General features: G+C 44.3%; 2 protein-coding genes across 3 annotated transcripts in view; one reads left to right on the top strand and one right to left on the bottom strand.

Annotated features, from left to right (window-relative positions):
• Positions 1 to 17,038, bottom strand: part of naa15a (N-alpha-acetyltransferase 15, NatA auxiliary subunit a) — a 25,501-nt gene extending 8,463 nt beyond the window's left edge. Inside the window, exons 1-18 of one of the 2 annotated variants that reach the window (XM_087845830.1) lie at positions 16,827 to 17,038; positions 15,859 to 15,943; positions 13,354 to 13,458; positions 13,045 to 13,202; positions 12,736 to 12,870; positions 12,209 to 12,362; positions 10,185 to 10,304; positions 8,536 to 8,631; positions 7,670 to 7,776; positions 7,512 to 7,584; positions 7,238 to 7,407; positions 7,010 to 7,162; positions 3,653 to 3,781; positions 3,169 to 3,382; positions 1,854 to 2,047; positions 1,671 to 1,779; positions 624 to 722; positions 384 to 527 (exon numbers count right to left, since the gene is read on the bottom strand). In XM_087845830.1, the coding sequence (XP_087701956.1) occupies positions 384 to 527; positions 624 to 722; positions 1,671 to 1,779; positions 1,854 to 2,047; positions 3,169 to 3,382; positions 3,653 to 3,781; positions 7,010 to 7,162; positions 7,238 to 7,407; positions 7,512 to 7,584; positions 7,670 to 7,776; positions 8,536 to 8,631; positions 10,185 to 10,304; positions 12,209 to 12,362; positions 12,736 to 12,870; positions 13,045 to 13,202; positions 13,354 to 13,458; positions 15,859 to 15,943; positions 16,827 to 16,880 (2,299 nt within the window). In that variant the 5' untranslated portion in view covers positions 16,881 to 17,038. The remainder of the gene's footprint in view (positions 1 to 383; positions 528 to 623; positions 723 to 1,670; positions 1,780 to 1,853; positions 2,048 to 3,168; positions 3,383 to 3,652; positions 3,782 to 7,009; positions 7,163 to 7,237; positions 7,408 to 7,511; positions 7,585 to 7,669; positions 7,777 to 8,535; positions 8,632 to 10,184; positions 10,305 to 12,208; positions 12,363 to 12,735; positions 12,871 to 13,044; positions 13,203 to 13,353; positions 13,459 to 15,858; positions 15,944 to 16,826) is intronic. The other variant, XM_087845820.1, reaches the window with a different exon arrangement.
• ndufc1 (NADH:ubiquinone oxidoreductase subunit C1) lies at positions 16,856 to 21,840 on the top strand. Its single transcript, XM_006803676.3, has 5 exons — positions 16,856 to 17,055; positions 17,307 to 17,480; positions 18,038 to 18,141; positions 20,316 to 20,391; positions 21,748 to 21,840. The coding sequence occupies exons 1-4, from the start codon at positions 17,019 to 17,021 to the stop codon at positions 20,373 to 20,375; spliced, it is 375 nt and encodes a 124-aa protein (XP_006803739.2). The 5' UTR covers positions 16,856 to 17,018; the 3' UTR covers positions 20,376 to 20,391; positions 21,748 to 21,840.

Raw genomic sequence — 21,840 nt, 5'->3', positions numbered from 1 at the left:
GCAGCTTCAGAAAACCCGGAGGACTAATGCTCCATCTTTATAAAGATTACAGCCTGGCTTCAAAGAGTGAACAAAAGATTTTAGCACAGTGCTTATTTTCCTCTTATGCTGTGTGTAAAAATGTTTTTTAAAAAGGACTCTTTGTTCATAATAACAGACCTGTGGTCTGACCCAAAGCTGTCACTTCTAAAGATTCTCTTTCAGACACAATAAGTCTGACCCCACAGTGTCTGACCCCACAGAGCCCACAGTGTTTGACCCCACAGTGTCTGACCCCACAGTGTCTGAGCCCACAGTGTCTGAGCCCACAGTGTCTGACCCCACAGAGCCCACAGTGTCTGAGCCCACAGTGGGTCATAACATTCACCACCAGGTTTGCGTACCAGCCAGTCTGTGTGGGATGGAGTTGGAGTGTTGGCTCAGGTAGCTCTTGTTGAAGCTCTGAGGGCTGCTCTCTCCAAACAGCCTGGAGATCTCGTGCTTCAGCACCGTTCTCACTGCCTCTGCCACATCCGTGCTCTCACTCACTGTAAGTATATAAGACAGAGCCCAGTGAAGCTTTAAACGGTGATACCCAAAGACGATCACAGCAGTTCACAAAGCTCACAGAAGGTCACACTTACCTCCTTTGAAAAAGCGGACAAGACACTGATGCAGCCATGGGTTAGAAGGTTCTATGTTAACAGCCCTCTTTATGGACTGCAGCATCAGCAGGTACTTCTCTGGAGAAAGACAGAGGGACAACGTTTTTGTCATTTTTGCAGAATGTAAGAAAGTCGAACTCTGAATTCATCCATCTACCTTCATTTCTAGATGTTCAGGCTGCTAGTTATTGTTACATCTCTTAAGCTTTCTCATTTCCATGAGTCAATCTCTTCCATCCTGGTGCTCTTCTGTGCCTTTCTCATTCAGGTGACCATCATCTCCACCTCACTCTGGAACCAGGCCATGAAGGAGAGGCTCTAGTGGCCGAGCCTTAGCCCATAGAGTCATTAGCAACATGGGCCCGCCTTCTTGGGGCTCACCACCCGAGTGAATTGGGTTGTGGTCACCAGTTGAGGCCCTTGCAGTCTGACGCCTGGCTACTGAAATAAGCTCGAGACTTGACACGTCACCTTCCTAATGGGGAGCCTGAGCTTGAAGGAGCATGAAGGTGAGAGATACCATCAGGTAGATGTTTCTCTGCACCTCTGGGTTGGGCAATGTGTCCTACTGTGCTTTGATTTGTGCCGTTGCTGGGGGAGATGCTGGAAGGAACTGGTGAAAAACACCAGGAAGTTCAATCAGGTAGCAGGACAGGATGTTTGACAGGCATGGTGTACCCACAAATATAGTGAGGGCACAAGTGCACTGCAGTACCAGCGTGGCATTTCAGAGGCCATGGACCATGAGAACTTCCAGTTCGTCCTCCAGAAGAACTTCAACAGCGGTCAGAGAAAGGGTGGGGACATGGGAGTCAGAGCGGCCTGCAGACCCTCACCCACACTTTCCCTCTTCATCTACAGAGTTAAACCCTGCAGCATCAAAGCAAATACTGCTCCACACTAAACCTGCACGTCATGTTGCTGTGACAATAAGATACTTCTGGAACACCTACTATGGATGTAGGCACTGGAACAGCAACACAACAGCACAAACTGAGATGAGTCTTTGTGCTGAAGCCGTCTCACCTTTCCTGAAGTAGATCTCAAAAGCCAGCAGATGAGTCTCCACCTTTTTCCGCACCAGGTTCTTCAGTGGGATCAAGAACTTGACTGCTTCATCCAAAGGATTCTCCGGCTGGAAGGAGGAGTTGTTTCATTAGTAACATGTATGACTGAGGGCAGCTGCACCAGCTGCAAACATCTGCCCACCTTGGCCAGTTTCTCTGGTATTAGCTCCTCTTTCGGCCCTCCAATCTCTTCGTCATCATCCTCCTTCTTCTTCTTCTGGTTCTTGAGCTGCTTTTCCTTCTCTGCGTTCTTCTTCTCCTCTTCTAACTGGGCCTTCTTCTGTGCTCTTCGCTGTTTATTGCGCAGTTTCTTCAGCTCCTTGTCTGTCAGATTTTCTATAGAGAAGAAAGAGAAAACCAGTGTTACGACATAATGCAGTGCCTACTCCAGCTTTGCATGTCTGCTACGTCTGAAGACAGAACAGACCACAACTTGGTTTTTGCGCACACGTTACAAACCCTGTGTGCAGAGACAGCCTAAACTAAACTTACAGTCAACAAGTGGACACCCGATGCTACTGAGGCTCTAAATGGTAAATGGACTGATTCTTATATGACGCTTTTCTACTCTCCTGCAGCGCTCAAAGCGGCATTTCAGATGTGAAATGTATAGTTTTCAGGGTTTTATCGGTTTTCAGCGTTATTTTGTTATCGTTTTGATCGTTAGCTCAGTTTTCCTGGGTCTTTTCACGTGTGTTATGAATAAATCTTCTTTTTTTCGGTACCGGTACTAGTTTTATTTTGTTGTATTTATCCGCGACACCTTAAAGGCCGGTCCATGAAAATATTGTCAGGCATAAACCGAGGTTGGGGACCGCTGCTGTACAGGACACCAGGCCAAAGATTTTGGCTGTGTGTGCAGGCCTGTGCTGCAGAACAAAGCCTAAGCTTGTGGATTGAGTCTGTGAACATATCAGATTCTGAAACTCAGAACTGTTAATGGCTTTTTTGTTTGTCTTAGTTCAGTTTTGTTTGTTTGTTTACATTTTGTGCAATGTCCCAAATTTAAAAATGCTGTTTTCATGTACTAGTTATTACAGAGATAGTTTTACACAAGTTCTGCAGGAAAATGCATCCATTTTTGTTTTCTGAGTGGTATGAAAGTTACACATCTTTGCAAGCAAAGACTAAAAAAGCCAAGACCCCCCACGAGTGTTCAGAAAGTTAAAATCATCTTTAACTCTTTAACAATCTGTATTTCAGAAGCTAAATATCAAGCCATCTATCCAAGGTTGGTGCCTAATATCCTTACAAACAAACTAAGCCTAAATTTGCATCGCGACACATCCATCTGAGTACAAATGTGTATGAATGGTAGACAGGAAGAACTTGCCTGTGTGATTGGGTGAATGAGGCAAGCTGTGTAAAGTGTGTTGAGTGCTCAGATAGAAATATAAGAACCAGTTCAAAAGGGGCCAGTTAAAAGAGTCGTACTGCACATGCACATAGAGTCTGACCCGTGTCTGCCTGGCTCTGCTTGCTGTCATCAGTCAGAGGTTTGTCGTGCAGCGTCAGGTAGATCTGTATTGCAGTGCGAGCAGCTTTGTAATAAAACGGGTGCTGCCGTAGGACATCCTCCAGCTTCAGCAGGTCCACGTAGGAGCGCAGCGTCATCTTCCTCATGCAGTAGGTGTGGAAGTCAAACTGGTCATCAGTGATCTCCACAAAATGCTGATGAAGAGAAGAAGGGGGCAGCTGTGATCAGCAGGTAATCAGAAAACTTTATGATAACTTTAGGTCGTCTCAGTTATTGGGATTAAGACTTTGTGGAAATTAGCTGAACTTGAAAGGTAACACTGTGCTGCAATCTGTGATGTTTTTGGAAATCTTTTATTTTTCTTAAGCCAGAGATTGTCACCTGAATTAGAGAGGTAGGAGGATATCGTAGAAAAGGTTTAAATGTTTGTGGGTGGAACGTGTGAATGTGAACAGTGAACTCACTCTCTCAATTTCATGGCACTTCTTCAGGGCCTCTCCGCACTTGTTCAGCGCCTTGTAGGCCGAGGCACATTCTGTCTGGAACCACATGCACTGCATCTCGTTCAGGTTGTCCACTGCCGACGTGCCTTCCTGAAATACACAAACTTCCAAACTTACTTTGTGCCACCAGAAGACAAACTGAGGAAAATGACATGTGCTGGTGCTGAAGCTGAAGCTGCGTAGCTGAAGAAAAGGTTTATGTAGACAACGAGGTTGGTGTTTTGTCTTCATGCAAACAGACGGATCACATCTTTGATCTTTTCAGCTTTGAGCTGAACTTGACAGCATTTCAGTCACAGCTGCACTGACAGCAGGTTTGTTGTGTCACAGAGTGATGTCTGTGAAGGTCATCGTAGTCTAAGGAGCTTGGAAAGAAAAGCGTCTGGACTTCTTTAAGTTGTCCCTCTGTGGGGGGAAACTCCCACAGGGTTTAAATCTGGGACTCTCCACCATTTGACCTTAGAACTGAAGAAGCTTCTCGGATGAAGGTGAAACGTCTTCAAGCAACTTGAAGAAGTCCAGACGCTTTTCTTTCCAAGCTCCTTAATCACAGAGTGATGCAAAAGGCAATGCAACACACACACACACACGCACACACACACACGCACACACACGCACACACACGCACGCACACGCACACGCACGCACACGCACGCACACGCACACACACGCACACACACGCACGCACACGCACGCACGCACACGCACGCACACACACACACACACACACACGTGGGTTTCTGCTGCCTGAAGTATTCACTGAGCACGCTGTCAGTTGGGACCATCTTCCTGATGTATTCGTGGATGTTCGTTGTCTCTTCCTGGACTGTGGTGCTGACACTCAGCAGTCCCTCCTTCCTTCCTCTTAGCGTACAGCCTCAGGGTGCTGGACTTGGGGTGAAACCCTCCATGCATGGTCAGGAGCTTCCTGGTCTTTATGTCAGTGGCTTCTATCTCCTCCTTTGGCCATCTTATTACCCCAGCAGGGTACCTGATCACGGGCAGGGCGTAGGTGTTGATAGCCCGGATCTTGTTCTTACCATTCAGCTGACTCCTCAGGACTTGCCTGATCCTCTGCAGGTACTTGGTGGTTGCAGTGGTAAGACTACATGCCATTGAAACGGGAGTTGAGGAACAAGACGGTATCTTTGGGTAAGAGATTAAAATAGGGCGCTGTTGGAATGCTGCTGCACAAGTAACCCAGCAGAAGAGGTTACATGCAGGGTTCATATGCATTTTTCAGGGTCAAATTTAAGCACTTTTTAAGCACTTTCAAGCTTTTCCAGCACGTTACCAAAAAAAGAAAATGCATGTTTCACTTTGCATCACCTCAGTAAGACCATGTAAAAATTAAAACAAATCTTAGGTCGACTTAAATGTTCTTTGTTCCCCGTTTGTTAAAACAGAGAAAAATGCACCACACAAAAAAGGAAATGGTAGCTTTATATAGTGTACAAACTCAAAAAACACATTTCTCTGAAAAATTAAGATGTGCAAATGTGAACAAATCAACCTTTTAGATTTCCACTTGAAAAAAAAAAAAAACAACCACACAGAACAAGAAATCTGCACAAAACTGCTCATCAGATATTGATGCTTCTTTCCTGTGTGACACAAACGTAGGAGACAGATGTTTGTTTTAACTAGTTAAGCACCCCCACCACCAAAAACGGGGGCAAGACGAAGGAGATCACGAGGTCAGAAATATAAGTGCCGACATGAGTGGTGTCCACAGAAACCTCTGAATCTCAGCTAAAATCTCATGTAAATAATAATAATAGTTTTAAACATTAGCATGTGTTATGTACACATACTCAAAAATTAGTTATTAGGACTCACCTGTCATGTGACTCAAGACTGTTGTTTTCCATCAAACACTCATTAAGTCTGTCCCAGGGCAGCTGTGGCTACACCTGTAGCTGCCTCCACCAGTGTGTGAATGTGAGAGTGAATGAATAGTGGCATTGTAAAGCGCTATATAAATGCAATCCATTATTATTATTATTAAAACAGCAACGTCAGGTTAGTGCACTCATCCCTGACTGTCCGGGGGAAGGGGCGGGGCCACGCATCGACTGACATGCGGAGGTGCAGGGTGGAGAAATGTTGCTTTTACAGTTTGCGGCTCATTTTATTTCTCTATCTGATAAGAAAACTATTCGTCACATAGTTATTTGTGGTGACTGAAATACAGTTTCACGCACGTTTAAGCACCACGTCTGAAATTCACGCACTTTTCAAACCTTGTTAAAATGCAAGCATTTTCAAGGATTTCAAGCACCCGTACGAACCCTGTGCATGAACAGGATGAGGGACCTATGCAATCTTCGATACTCAGCATCCAGATTGACGCCCAAACAACAGGTATCTCAGTATTCCAACATTCAGAAGGCTGGAGTCTATCACACCAGGCAAGACCCCAGGTGCAGGAGGATGACTGACTCAGGGGCAATCCAGCACACAGCAGCAGGGTGTAAGATGCTAGCAGGCAGGGCGTACATGGAACGCCACCACGAAGTGACCGGCATATCATACAGAAACATCTGTGCCGAGTACGGCCTGGAAGTCCCGAGGGGAGACGCCCCCAAGGGTGGTGGAGAATGACCGAGGTAAGATCCTGTGGGACTTCCAGATACAGAGAAAGAAAATGGTGATGGCTAACCAACCGGACATAGCGGTGGAAAAGCAGAAGAATATAGATGTAGCGGTCCCGAATGTCAGCAACATCAGGAAGAAGGAACACGAGAAGCTGGAGAAATACCAAGGGCTCAGAGAAGAGCTGGAGAAGATGTGGAGGGTGAAGGTGACGGTGGTCCCAGTGGTAATCGGAGCACTCGGTGCGGTGACTCCCAAGCTGGGCGAGTGGCTCCAGCAGATCCCGGGAACAACATCGGAGATCTCTGTCCAGAAGAGCGCAGTCCTGGGAACAGCTAAGATACTGCAGGACCCTCAAGCTCCCAGACCTCTGGTAGAGGACCGAGCTTGAAGGGTAACGATGCAGGGGCGAGTACATATATATATACATATGTGTACACACACACACACACATGAGACACTGATATATAATCTCTTAACTTCAAGGCTTTGCTGTTGAGCGCTAAGTACAAACTGAAGGCCAAACAACACCAGCTCAGGTTCTCACTCCCCGTCCCAGTGACTCCTCCCTCTCAGTGACTCCTCCCTCTCAGTGACTCCTCCCTCTCAGTGACTCCTCCCTCTCAGTGACTCCTCCCTCTCAGTGACTCCTCCCTCTCGATCACTGACACAATGTTGCAGTTTTATCACTTTGGCAACATTTCAAACATGCCATCTGCTTACTCGTGTGAACTTGGAGCACATCTCCTCTGCTTCCTTGATGAGGCCCGCCTTCAGCATGTACTTGGCACACTTGGAGTTAATGAAGCGGTCTGCAGTGTCCAGGGCCTGAGCCTCGTCCATCCAGCGAGCGGCTTCTTTTATGTTGCCTGCATGCTGGAGGGCAGAGGAGCCGGGTTAGCAGACATCACAGTGAACAAACACCTGTGTGTGCAGAGCTTTCCACCTCACCTTGTAGATCTTGGCTTTGATGAGGAAGAGCTCAATGAGCGTCGGCGTGCTGTCGATGGCTGCATTAATAAACTCCAGCGCCAGGCGCGGCTGGCCAACGAAGTCAAAGTGCTGTGCCAGGAAGTACTGTACCCACAACAGCGTGGTGGGGGGTTCCTCCTTCCCGTCATCTGTGCACACATGTAGTACAGCTGTCACTGAGCTTGGGTTCAACTCACAAACATTCAAATAAATAAATGGAGACTGGAAACCATTATAACCAATTAGCACTCACCATTTTCACTAAACATTCGACAGCTTTTTAAACAGGTTTCATAGCCGACGACTAATTCTTCAATAACCGTGACCTGCATGTAGAGAAAACAACTTTATTATCCTTTATTTTAAAGAACGTTTTTAAAGCAGACTCGAGTTTAAACGCCACAAACGTACTTTCTCTGTGTCGCTGTAAAGGGATTTGAGGGTGGTGAAGACGGGAGGACAGCCTTTGCTGAAGTTGATCCTCAGGTAGCCGTCCAGAGACTGACGAAACCGCCCCCCTGTGGCACAAACACAGCAAACACACAGTGAGGTTTACGCTGCCACTAAAATGTGAGTTACACTCATAACTAATCAGTTTGTTTCTGCTGATTCTGAGTGAATGATATAACAGCCTCCCACCAGTTAGAGCCCCCTAGTTGGGCCGATGCACCAGAGGTCCCCTGCAGTGGCCCGTCCCGGACCCACCGGGGCAGCCAGGCTACCAGGCCAGTAACCAACGTCCGCCAGCACAGACCCCCCCCCCATCTCCGCTGTACGCAGCCACAAGGAAAACACCATCTAAGAGCCCCCAGAGCCCCCAACCAGGTCATGGCCACATCCCCCAGGTTAGGCCCTCCAGGAAAACATCCCTAGGGACTCCCCAGACGCCCTAAGGCCGTCCCTACCCCCATATCAACCACAATAGCGAAGGCAGGACCAAACCATGACCCCCCCACTAGGTGATGAAGCCGATCAAAGGCATTGATCAAATGTGATGGCAGAGGCTGTATCAAGACTAATGTGATCTATTAGATGGTTTTTATATTGGTTAGAATTAAGATTATTTTTATTTTTCCAGTTACTGACGACCGTTTTCTTGACAGTGCATACTTGATATAAACATGCTGGGTCCATCATGTTACTGACACAGATACAGCCAGAAGATCCTTTTTTCTCTTTATTTAAAAAATAAAAACACCACCTCACAGAAGCAGTAAAGTATGAGAATAACAACACTGTGATAAAATAAAAGACAACAGACAGAAATCCAGGTTTACCTGTGAGGAAGTTGAGAGGCAGCCTTCGGGGAACGAGGCCTTTAGGAAACTTTATGCAGGACGCTTCATAAATCTTCTGCCGCGCCTCTAAACTGCCTGAAGAGAAAGGAGAAAATGGTCAACTGACACTGCAGCGGTCGGTTAATATCACAATCCAAACTTGTGCTCACTCAGGAGATCTGCTGAGTTCAGTTTGTTTGGTGGTCAAATGGTGCAACAAACTGTAACTACAAAGGGATGAACGTGGTTGTTAAGAGCTGAGAGTGTGCTATGACCACCAGAGATGGGCAGTAATGCATTACTGTAATCCGATTACTTTTTTCAAGTAACGAGTAAAGTAAGGGATTACTATTGCAAAAACGGTAATTAGATTACCGTTACTTTCCCGTAGGAACGCTGCGTTACTGCGTTACTAAAACCGTGATTTTTTTGCGAGAATGTCTCATGACAGTGACGTAAGCGAGTGCGACGTTCGTGACAACAGCTGTGTGCAGATCAACAATGGATCATATATCGAGTGCAGAGAGAGTATGAGCGTGCAGCGTTTAAAGCGTGGAAGTACTGACCTTACTTTGAGTTTGATTCCATAAAAAGTGACAAAAACATTAGTGTCCGTTGTGCGTGGGAAGAAAACTTCTTTTTACAGCGAAAAAACCCCTAAACTTCCAAACAAGCACCGAGTAGCTACGACGTAATGGGAAACTCACAGAGAAACTCGCGGATTCTTCCACTGACCGCTGCACACCTGCACCAGGGTAACCCTCCGCCTACCCCACTCCTGCTTTACAGGTGAAAATAGAGCAACAGGACCGCTAGTCTTTGACTTTATTTATTTTCTGCTGTGTTTTACTTGCATCTATTTGAAAGACTGAGTGTAAACACACACAAAATATTTTATTTTATGTGCTGGAATGTGCAGAAAATAGGTTTAAATGTTAAACTAATTTCTTCCAGTCAGAGAATGTTGCAGATAATTAAATTTTTGCTTGATGCATAAAGTTAAAAGATTAAAACTAATAAAACAAGTTTTAAAAAGAGACTTTTCCATTTGATTACATTTTGTATGATTATGTAGAAAAAGTAGAATTGGGCTGAAAGATCTATCACTTTATCACCTATTCAGGTTGTAAATTATGTTTTTAAAAAGTAGCTAAGTAACTAAGTAATTAATTACTTTTGAAAATAAGTAATCAGTAAAGTAATGGAATTACTTTTTTGGGGAAGTAATCAGTAATTAGTTACTGATTACTTTTTTCAAGTAACTTGACCAACACTGATGACCACACCCCCACACTATTACAGCACAAAGAGCAGGCGCCATGGCGCCACGCTGCTGTTGGAGCATCAGCAGACACACAGACTGGGACGAGCTCAGAGTTTGGAGTATAGAGCAGCAGACATGTCTCACAGCTCGTAGATATTTGTGCTACGTTCGAGCGTCCAGTGCAGATTGTGAAAGAGGATCAGCGTGTACAACCACTGAAGACTCGAGACATGAAATGACAGCTGCACTTTCAAATGCAGAGATTCTGATGAATCTGTGGCTCCAAGTGACTGCAATCACAAACGTGTGTCCACGCTGCCTGTGCAGCAGCCTTCATTATAATAAGCAACAACAGAAGAAGTGTGCTGGATGAGAACGTTCTCACCCGGCTTTAAGGCCTTTTCCAGGCCTTGGTAGTAGGCCCAGTTTTCTGGGTTCCTTTCCTGGAGTCTTCTGTAGACCTCTGAAGCCTCCTGATGTTTCTCCAGCTTTAGCAGCAGCTCTCCTGCAAACACAAACACTCGCTGACTCAAAGGTCTCACACTTAACACCAACTACACCCACAGCCATTCTTTTCTTTCCCCTTTTGTTTGTTGAAGAAACCTCGACCCTTCTGCTTTGTCGCCCTCCAAGTTGCCAACAAAGGTGTTGTTTACACCTGGAAATGTTCCAGTCTGGGTTTAAAACGTACCACAGCACCAAATCTGCTCTTTTAAGAGTTTTTAATGACATATTTTCAGCGATGGATTCTGGGAATTTTTACCTGTGCTTTAAGATCTAACAGCTGCTTTTGACACAGTCTCACCTCCACACTGGAGCAGTGGGGGCAGCTGTCAAAATTAAGCCGGTCCTGTTCAGATGCCACCCAGAGACTCCGATCCATGCATTCATCACGTCTCCTGGATTATTGTGATTGTCTTTAGACTGGAATCAGCCAGGCCTCCCTGTCACGTCTGCAGCGGGTACAAAATGCTGCTGCGCGATTTTAAACTGGTGCAAGCAAACGAGAGCACATCACCTCAGGTTTAGTGTCCCTTCATTGGTCTTTCCCCTTCTTATTTGTCTGAGCTGCTTCACTCCTACACGCCGTCAGTGCTCCTCAGTTAACCAGGTCACTGTCACAAAGACCTTTGATAAAAGCAGAGGAGCCTCTGCAGTTTTGTCTGCCACTGCAGGTCAGGCAGCTCCATCTCTTGCTGTTTCCAAAACCCATTTAAAAACACACCTTTCCTCCTTCTGTCTTAAACCTCTTACCCTGCACTGCTTTATTCTTTTATTTTGGTTTTTGTGTGCAGCTGTTATATTGTTTTAAAGCGCTTCAGAAATAAAGTGAAATTAAAAAGGAAGGAGAGCAGCAGGGAAGGGCTGGGACTAATCCCAGGTACCATGGAGCGAGAGGTGGTGACATCACATGTCACGAGGCTAACAGAGAGACATTTACAGTCACATTCACAGCTAACCGCACTAGCTGCACGTCTTTAGACTGTGAGGAATTAGACGGTGGAAACTAGGGCTGCACGATTTTTTGGCTTAGAATTGAGATCACGATTCTCTCACGATTTTTTTTTCCAGTATAAATATTTATTGCACTTATTAACTGCACATCAACTTCGTAACAGTTGAGACTGAACATAAAAACAATAAATAAACATAAAAACAATAAATAAACATAAAAACAACAAATGTCTCACGTTTTGTTGTTGCTCGACACTGCGTGTATAGAGCAGGTAGAGCAACAATAGAAAAATAGTTGTGGGACGGCACTGTGTAGCGTTTGTCTAGGGTGTTGATCATTTTCCTAAATTCCTCGTTTTGCACAGTGTTGATGGAGCCATATCTTTGGTCAGGTGATAAGTAATAGCCTCCGTAATTTCTTTGTGCCTGCGGTTCGACGGGTATAGGGAAGCGCTGTATAAGGTTCCCGTTATTGATGTTTGGGTGGTTGGGACGGATTTTCTCCTGTCACTTTCTCATCATCCCTGACGTGCTCTCCGTTGTTTTTTCCTGCTAATTTTAGCAGCCAGCTTCTGTATCACGTGGTATAAGCTCCGCCCTCGTCCTTTGTTACGTCCCGGATCAAAATGCGGTACAATCGTCGTCTTTTTTTTTTTTTTTTTTTTTTAATCGTTGTCATTTGGAAATGAGATCGCACATAAGTATGAATTGAGATCGCGATTAATCGTGTAGCCCTAGTGGAGCCCACCTCCTGCTGTGAGCCAACAGTGCTGCCCACTAACTACACACAGTACGCTGAGCGTGCTTTATCCTTGTGTGCCAAATCTATTTTGTTGGTGAAAGTCCAGTGAAGCTGATAATTCATTTTCTTATCAACAGCAGCGGAAACATTTCCAGAAGAAGCTGCAGACTTGACTTGGTTCACCACTCAGCGAGCAGCACTGCACCACCCACCTCTGGTCTCCTCCACAGCCAGCTTGTCACAGATCTGTTTCTCGTAGCTGTTGAGGTGATCGAAGGCCTCCTTGTGCAGCCCGGCTTCCCTCAGGACCTGATTCTGATACAGCAGCAGTTCACTGTACTCATAATCCACTTTGTCAGGCGACGTCTGAAAAACAACACACAAACAATGAGACACTGCCACGTGGACTTGAAATGCCCATATTAGGATGTTTCACTTTGAACTTCACGTATATTATTTTTATTATTAGTAATTTTCCTAGAAGGTTGGACTGGACACCCCAGAGTGCACAATAATGTATCAATCAGACCTTCTGCTGCTTCTAACTACAGACGAGAACAACTTCCTGGTCAGAAAAATGAAGCCCATGCAGATGTCCTTAAACCTGCCACAGCTGCAGGAAGACGTGCAGACTTACAGAAGTCGATGAGAAAAAGGCTTTTTCTGCAACAGCTTGAATACTTTAAATAATCACTGTTTAGTTAAGGTCATGGAGGCCTTCTTATCCAGAGCTGCTCACCTGTTGCGTTTTGCGGAATTCCTCAACAATCTTTGCAGCCATGTCAAAGTCCTCGAGCAGGTGATAAGCCACTGCGTATCCGATCCAGGAAGCTCGTTGGGCTGGACGGAGCTGCAGCAGCTGGTACCGAGTCTCCTGGAGAGAGAGAGAGGCATCATGTGCACAGCAGCAATGTCACAACTGTCCGTGTTTACAATCCGACTTTCCGTGTTTTGACGCTAAAAAGGAAACTGACACACGAGATCAGTTTGCCAGTCGCAGCCTTTTACAGCCATCTTTTGATTCGCTGTCTCATTCGTCATTCCTCACCCTGTATCCTTCCAAGTCTCTCATCTGGATCTGCAACAAGGAGAGGTCTCGGAGAATCTGCAGATTGTCCTTATCCCACTTCAGAGCGTTACGGTAACACTTGATGGCCTCGTCATACTTTTTATCTGAGCGCTGCAGCAGGCCGTACACGTGCCAGCCTGGTGTGGTCAGAGCGTTAGAGAAAATCACGCATGAACACAAGTATCCACACGTGACACGAGTTCATGTGAGAACTCAAGCAGACATTTCTCAGAGAGGATTCAGCAGCTGCTGTTCAGCTGAACAAAGCCAGGAGCGCTGAAAGGATACAGACGTGGCTCTTGAGGTCGTTGCGCAGGCCTCGTCTCACCAGCTCGTACGCCTCCTCCTTCTTGCCCAGACAGTTGAGAGTTAAACCCTTCATGGCCAGCGTCTCTGGAGCAGGAAGGAGACGCAGTCAGAGAAAGCTGACAGGATGTGACGCATTTCAACACTCTTAAATGTTACTTTCTTCACAGAGATTGTGCAGAGAGTAATTTAGCGGCTTTTATGTTAAACATTGCTCATTATATCTTTACTTCAGCAGCTTAAAAAGAACATGCATTAAAAAGCCTGCACTCCTCTGGGCTCCAGATGATGCAGGAACCTCTGTGCTGTGATAATAACTGATAAACTTTGGCTCACATTCTCATCATGGAGGCGTTAACAGTGACGAAACTTCCTCACAGCTTTGGACTTTATTAAAGTCTGTCTGCTCCTGAAGCCAGAGCTGTTAACTAACAGTAAGACAACATATTAGAGCACTTCGCTCTCGCTCTGCAGGCCTACTTGTTGTTCCTCGAGTATTTAAAAGTAGAATGGGAGGCAGAGCCTTCAGTTTTCAGGCCCCTCTTCTGTGGAACCAGCTTCCAGTTTGGATTCAGGAGACAGACACTATCTCTACTTTCAAGATTAGGCTTCAAACTTTCCTTTTTGCTAAAGCATATAGTTAGGGCTGGACCAGGTGACCCTGAATCCTCCCTTAGTTATGCTGCAATAGATGTAGGCTGCCGGGGGATTCCCATGATGCACTGGGTGTTTCTTCTTCACTCTCTATGTATTAACAGACCTCTCTGCATTGAATCATATCTGTTATTAACCTCTGTCTCTCTTCCACAGCATGTCTTTATCCTGTCTTCCTTCTCTCACCCCAACCAATCACAGCAGATGGCCCCGCCCCTCCCTGAGCCTGGTTCTGCCGGAGGTTTCTTCCTGTTAAAAGGGAGTTTTTCCTTCCCACTGTCGCCAAAGTGCTGCTCATAGGGGGTCATATGATTGTTGGGCTTTTCTCTGTATCTATGAAGCGCCTTGAGGCGACTTTTGTTGTGATTTGGCGCTATATAAATAAAATTGAATTGAATTGAATTGAATATTAGTGGTGGAGAGCAGAACTCGTCAGCCTCCTGGTAGGTGCCCCTATGGCATTAATCACCTTGTTCTCAAGTTCTTCACAAGATTTTCAGACACCTTGACCTCTGACCTTGACCAAACTCGTCCAGGATTATTAGTAAATACACCGATGGTATCAATTTGAAACTCGGTGAGGTGAAGTTTGCTTCATCGTAGAGATATCAGCAGAACAGACACGTATGACACGCCAGCATCTTATTCCCAGTTTTTGCTCAGTTACGGTTCTGTTGTTGTCGTCGGCAACAGAACTAATATTGAACTGAACAGTTTTCAATATCAAGATTCTGAAAATGTGGCTCCACCACAGGCAGCAATTATTCCAAGCATGACGTTCTTTTGGAAAACATTTACACAGAGTGCAAAAGGTTTGAGCCACCACTAATTTCTTTATTCATAGATTCAACTATCAGGAGTTCAGCTATCAATTATTTTATTAAGCAAGTATTCCATCAATAATTCCATTAATTAATCGAGTAATCAGATAAAAAAAATTCTCTCTTATTAACGAGCAATAATAAATATTCAAAAGAGCAAAAAAACGCAGGTCTTTCAGAGTGAACTGCTCACTGGGGTCTATTATAGAAACTGCATCCAGCTGCAAACATCTGTCAAAAAAGACCTTTCCAAATGTATTTATGTGCATTTTAAAATAATTTTATTAATTGCAACATTAAATACATTTTAAAAGGTCCGAGAAAAAATGTGAAGCAGAATCAAAGGTCAAAGTCAAATAAAAGAATCTTAATGTGAGCATGAATAAACCGCCGTCTGTCTTCTGACATCACAGGATCTGACAGCGTTGGATCTACTGGACGACCTGGAGTTAGTGTGTGTCCATGTGTATGTGTTTTTGTGAACGTGTGTGTCTGCCTGTGTAAATGTGTGAGTTTGTAAGCCTCAGCATGTGTGGCAGCAGCAATAAAGAAAAGCAAGCAGTCTGAACTTTGTGCTTTGACGCAAAGTGTCTGTGCTGCTGAAAACGTTATGATGGCGCAGATATTAAGAATTAATAATTACTAATTCAGTGTCTGAGATAACAGGTCAAAGTTTTACTGGCAACATTTTTATTTTTGGATTTAAACATTACAATACTGAATGTAGAGTTTAGAAATCAAAATCCTGCAGGCAGCCAGGCCAAACCTATTTTTCCCACAGTGTAAAGTACAACATCTGTCACATACAGCTGTTTAATCCCAGTGTTCCTGGGTGAATTCACACTGGGATTCTGGTGCTTATTCCACTGTACAGCAGGGCGACTGTGTTTTCAAGTGCAACCACGGACAGAACAAATGTCCACAATGATCACTGTGTCACATTGTGTTAATATCATTAAATATCACGTCACTACTGCAGGCTGACAGTGAGCATGGTGCATCAGGTTCTTACCTCCATGCTCAGAAAACTTGGGGTTACTCAGGATCTGTTTGCAGAACTTCAGACCATTTCTGTACTGCTTGTGTTCATAACATCTCTGTGGAAAAGGACAAAGCACATCATATCAGGTGCCTGACACGCAGTGAGTCAAGTCCACGAAACGTTCATCACTGTAGGTCTGCAAAGAAAACACTGTTCCAGTGACTCTGTCCTTCCTCCAGCCAGCAGGAAAAGCACCACATGCTCCTAAAGCAGCATCAACAAGTCTGCAGGATCCCTACGGGTCCAGTGACGTAAATTTCATCACCGTACAGTCAGACAAGGGTCTGTTATTGTGAGCACGCAGACTTGCCTGCAGAACATTTACAGCAGTTTTTAAGACTTTAAGCTTTCTCCATATATTTCAATTCAAACCCGTCATTAAAGCGTATTATTCATAATGCTGATACAGTGTAACACCACAGTGAGGAGCTGTCAGACGGCACACAGCAGAGGGCATCGACATGCACGCGTGTTTTCGAGCCTCTATAACAGGAGAGGTTAACGTGGATCGATGTGCCGGTTTTCACGTTGCTGTGTTTAATAAACAGCTGAGCCTTCTTATCTATGCGACACTGTAAAGAATCAGTGGAGCAGTGAGAGGAAGCTCCTCCATCTGGGCTGACCAGCTCCTGCAGCCACTGAACTTAACTAGTCCAACAAGGTGCAACTGTTTTGGAAACAGACCCCAGACAAACGTGCTCATAGATGTCCGAGCCGAATACGTCCCCGAGGCCAGGCACCAGAACTACAACACGTGACTGGTTTTGCGGCGCTCCAGCTACTGCTTAATAAAACTGCCGACTTAATTGCAGTGTGTCTGGCGTACCGCACACATCCCTAATTCACTGGCAAGTCTCTCGTAGATCTCGCAACTGAAGGCTACTTGGCAAACTACCGTTAGCCAACAAGCTAACGTGATCTCGGGTGTTTTAACCTACCAGAATTCTTTTGAAGAGCGCGTTCTCTTTCGGCGGCAGGGTGATTGTGGGCATCGTAGTGGCTTCTTATGTCTCTTTCGGTTTAAACATGAATAATAATTTCCTGGCTGAGGTAGAGATACCAGGCTGTTTCGATCTTTTGAGACACCTCTCTTTCTCACGTGTTGACGCCAAGGCCCCCTTCCGAGCAAAATGGCCGACGCGCTTCTCCTCCGGGTCAGCCTGTTCGGTGAGCCTGCTCACAGGTCGGAGGTGGTCGGTGAACACACGTTTGACTGGCACCTCACCGTGCAGATAAGACCGCAATTAAACCACGTTATACACAGTGATAGTTCTTTCATTGTAGTGGTAAAGAGTAATTTCTTGATATTTAAATATAATAACTGACATATTAATTCGTTAATTTTATTGTATAACGTAAAATTGGATTATGTCTGTATAAAGATACCAGTTTAAACATGATCAAATGTTTGTTTCCAGTAAAGGGGCAGGATGCTCCGGAGTGGTCGTTTGATTTATCGGTGATCTTGGTATCAGGTCTGACAGGAAGTTTAATCAACCGCGGTGCGAACGTTCGAGTCGAGAGGAAGGTGCTCTCTTCAGCGAAAATGACTTTCAACCGGTTGCTGTCCAGGGCTGTTTTCGTCAGCAGAGGTAAAATCACGAAAAGCTGTTAATTATCGTCGTTCAAAATTTTAAGTCTACGTGATTTGGCTCGTTATTTAAAACAGTGACTGTGTTTGTTTTGCGGGCTGACCTTAGCTTAGCTTAGTTTAGCTCAGTTTAGCATTCTGGTAGCATGAATTGGTTTTGGCTTTATAACTAAGGGGTAAAATAAAGCATCAAAACTAAAGACTGGAAAAGTATTAGCAACTGCTTTCAACCCAGATTTCCAGTGCATGTTTTGTTTTGTGTAAAGATTTTAAAAAAAATCTAACAGGTCATCTACTAATCACGGTTGGTGGTTCGATCCTTGACTTGCCAAATGTCCCTAAGCAAGATAATAAGCCCAAGTTGTTCTCCAATGTATCCGTTAGTGTGGATGTGTGTAAATGTTAGACAGAGTTAATAAAAAGTGCTTGTATGAACAGGGAAGTAGAAAGGCGCTATATAAGAACCAATCCATTTACCGTTACTTGGATTGTATGAGGACTGGCTGCCCATACAAAGACCGTGTTTTTTCATGTTGTTGTGGTTTCTCATTGTTCCAGCTGGCTGCAGGTCCGCTTTCACAGGCTCCAAGCCTGATATGACCAACCCCAACTGGTTCAGAGTGGGTCTTGCTTTTGGAACATCTGCTTTCCTATGGGGCTTGGTGAGTGCATCATTTCATATGTACACCAAGGTGCTGTTTTAGAAGCAGCTCCACTGTGAGTTGATGCAGAACTTCTGAAAAAGCTGATTATGTAGTTCAATCAGGTCTGAGTGCATTCGCTGTGACTTGAGTTGTATTCAGAGTGCAGCATTTGTTTGCATAGGCTCTGTGGAGTTTAATGTTATGTGAATGCAACCTATACCAATGTCACGTAACTTAGTTTGTTGGAGAAAACGTGCTAGCCAGCAGATTGGTTTCAGAGTGTGTTACCTTAGTATTTGTTTCAGAGGTTAAGTTGGCTCACTTGATAAAAGAAAAACTCAGAGTAGGGCAGGGAAATATGGCCGAAAATAGTTATCACGGTATATATTTTGAAATTTGCGATAACGATATAATTGACGATATAACTGACGCGAAACAAAGTACTTTAAAACTCCACAACTTTATTGGTGCAAAAAAAACCCATCACTGTATTTTCACTGAAACAAGCAGCTGTTTTTTTATCTGCATTAAAGCTATATAAACATTTAATAGTGCAAATGCAAATTCCTTGCTGACAGTTTAACCAAAAGGCATTTCCAGTGGAAACTGGCCGACATATCCTCAGCGTAACCATGTATAATATCCACAAAACTTAAAAAGAGCTTATACACACACAATACGGTAACATTATGTTGAAGCACAGTACGTATCATATTTTTCGCATGGTATTTTAATAGCGACTTATTTTCCAAAAAACATGGTAATAACAATGATCCGCTAGCATGCTCTACCAAAAATAGTGCTTTGTTGTGTATCTGACGGACAAAAGCTAAACCAGTTCCACACCACTGAAGTTGCAGCATTTGTACAAACCAATTCTGGTTCATCTGTTTCATTCAACGATCCGCTTTCGCTCTTCTCATTCTGCGTCGCCGCCATGTGCATATGTAAACAAAGGCACCGCACATGCACGTTTGATTTGATATATATATATATATATATATATATACCTTTATTATTAGTCCCACAAGGGGAAATTTTACCCATATTCTATCGCGATATTTCATTACCTTATCGTTGCCCAACATTATACCGGTATTACAGTGAACGGTATGATATGGCCCAGCCCTAACTCAGAGTTTCCTTCATGTCAGGGTAAACCTGCATTCTAGACTTCTCAGACTAGATGTTGTCAGAGTGCAGAGTTTCCCTTTTATTTGTTTCTGGATTTAATTCTGTTTAATGCATCAAACTGGAAGTTTACACTCTTGACTTGCCTTTAAATGCATGTATTCATGTCAGGCAGGACGATTACAGAGTGATTTTCTTGAGCCTGAATCCTGGCTGGGCTGTTACCTCACAGTATGAAGGTTCCCAGTTTGAACCATAGCTGTGACCCTCTGTCGAGTGTGCGTGTTCTCCCTGTGCCTACATGTACTCTCTCTCTGGGCACTCCGGCTTCTTTTGACAATCAAAGTCTTGCAAACTATTATATAAGCTATAGGTCAGCGGTCCCCAACCCCCGGGCCTCGGACCGGTACCGGGCCGTGAGTCGTTTGGTACCGGGCCGCGAGAGTTGAGGCTCGGGTGTGAAATGTGTGTTTTTCAGGGTTTTTATCAGTTTTCAGCGTTATTTTGTTATCGTTTTTATCGTTTACTCGGTTTTCCTGGGTCTTTTCACGTGTGTTATGAATAAATCTTCTTTTTTTCGGTACCGGTACTAGTTTTATTTTGTTGTATTTATCCGCAACACCTCAAAGGCCGGTTGGTGAAAGTATTGTCGGGCATAAACCGGTCCGTGGCGCAAAAAAGGTTGGAGACCGCTGCTCTAGGCTATAAGCGTGACAAAGATGGTGCTTAGTGTTGTCTCTATGCTTGTCTTAATTTTACACAGTAGAGGGCAGCAATGAGCAGCAAGATTCTTTTAATTTTTTTAATGTTTTTACAGTAACATGTGTTTTGTTCTGAAGCTCGGTCCATCAGAGGATAGTGTGTCTGGCACCTGAATTTAAGCGGTTTTAAGGATTTTTAAAAAAAAAATAGTTCCTTCAATTTTAGTCTTACAGACATTTGAAGCTATTTCTTGTAGATCTGCGGAACAATACAGAAGTTAAGATTACGATGTATTTTAAATAGGGAACTGACAAACGCACATGTAAGTGACTTGTGGCTTCTCGGCCGTCCATTTGCAGCTCTTCAAACAGCACAGCACAGACACTCATGAGTACAAAGTGAGGAATGGCCTGGAATAACCTACAAAACTCACAGGTGAGCGTCTCTAAATACTGAAATTTAAGTGGACACTACAAGTATTAAAGCTAATTTACACAATAGCGCCCTTCACAAACAACTGATAGATTTAACAGTGCCTGTAAAGACGCATTTAAGAAGAAGGTTTCTAAAGTTTTTGGAACATATTTAGTGCCATCAGGTGCAGCTGACTGAAACAAGCTCTCCTCCTCACTGTCCTCGTTCATAAAGTGCTCTATCAACCGTAGCTTAGCTAGCCAACAATGTAAACTCACTGCTTAAGAGACAGAAGAGTGACAGGATGGTAAACCCTTGTTTTTTCTTTATTGCCTGGGGCGATTCAAAAGACACTCTTAAACTGCTTTTAATGTTTCGGTCTCCTTGCTTTCCACTGCAGTGCTGGTCCTGTCTGTTACCAGCACCGGCACGAGATGGCTGTAAACATGTTCTTAAATCCAACTTCACAAACAGGGCTCCATGGTGTAAATTAGGCTTTATACATGTAATGTTCCAGTTTAAATATGAATCACTGATCAGTTATACATGTTACTATTATTATTGGTGTTGTGTAGTGGTGCAGCGGATCACGGTTGATCCGTAATCCGAACCGATCCCACTCCACGATTCGGCACGCACGTGATCCGAAGATTCGAAATTCGAAAAAGAAGGAAAAAGTATGTGTATGGTGGCGTGGTGGGTCTGTAAGCCATAGTTATGGTCAGCGCTAGCGGTCCAAGTGGAGGAGCAGAGGAGTTTGTGGCATTTAAGCAGCCCTTTGCTGCCCAGTCAACCGGGCTGAAGCTATTACAGAAGCTACTGTGGTGTTTAGCTGCAGACGGGAGGCCGTATGATGAACGTGCTTGAGCCATGCTATGATATCCTGTTGCGCGTCCACTTCAGTGACAAGATCGTTCAGAGCATGTATGAGCAGGAAAAGATTAAAGTTGTGGCTGAACTGTCCCAGACATCTTCTGTTGCCCTAACTACTACAAACGGGTGGAGCTCCAGGTCAATGGAAAGCTACGTGACCGTGACCGCTCATTATATCACAGCGATGTAATGAACTGTATGTGTTATTGTAGGTCTGCCTTACAATATAAAGAGCCTTGAGGCGACTGTTGTTGTGATTTGGTGCTATATAAATAAAATTGAACTGAGTGGTAGATACAAAGCCCTATACTGCACTATATTGAACCATAATGTTGTTTAATAATTGTGTGGAATGAGTGTTGAGTTGAATGTTTTTAACCGGCAAAAAAAAAATTTTTGTCTTATGTCTTTTTTTGCCGATCCGATCCGTGAGATTTTTGATCCGTTGCACCACTAGTGTTGTGTAGTGTGATGAGATATCTAATTGTCTCTTTTCCTGTCCAGGAGGTTGTTGGTGTTGGTCTGCTTCTTTCTGGTTTGTCTCTTCCCCATTTCTCAACGTGGATTATATGTAAATAAAAACATTTATCATGTGAA

This window comes from Neolamprologus brichardi, chromosome 2, assembly GCF_056152115.1.
Source record: "Neolamprologus brichardi isolate AB-2024 chromosome 2, ASM5615211v1, whole genome shotgun sequence".
NCBI lineage: Eukaryota > Metazoa > Chordata > Actinopteri > Cichliformes > Cichlidae > Neolamprologus > Neolamprologus brichardi.
This window is presented reverse-complemented; position numbering and strand designations above follow the sequence as displayed.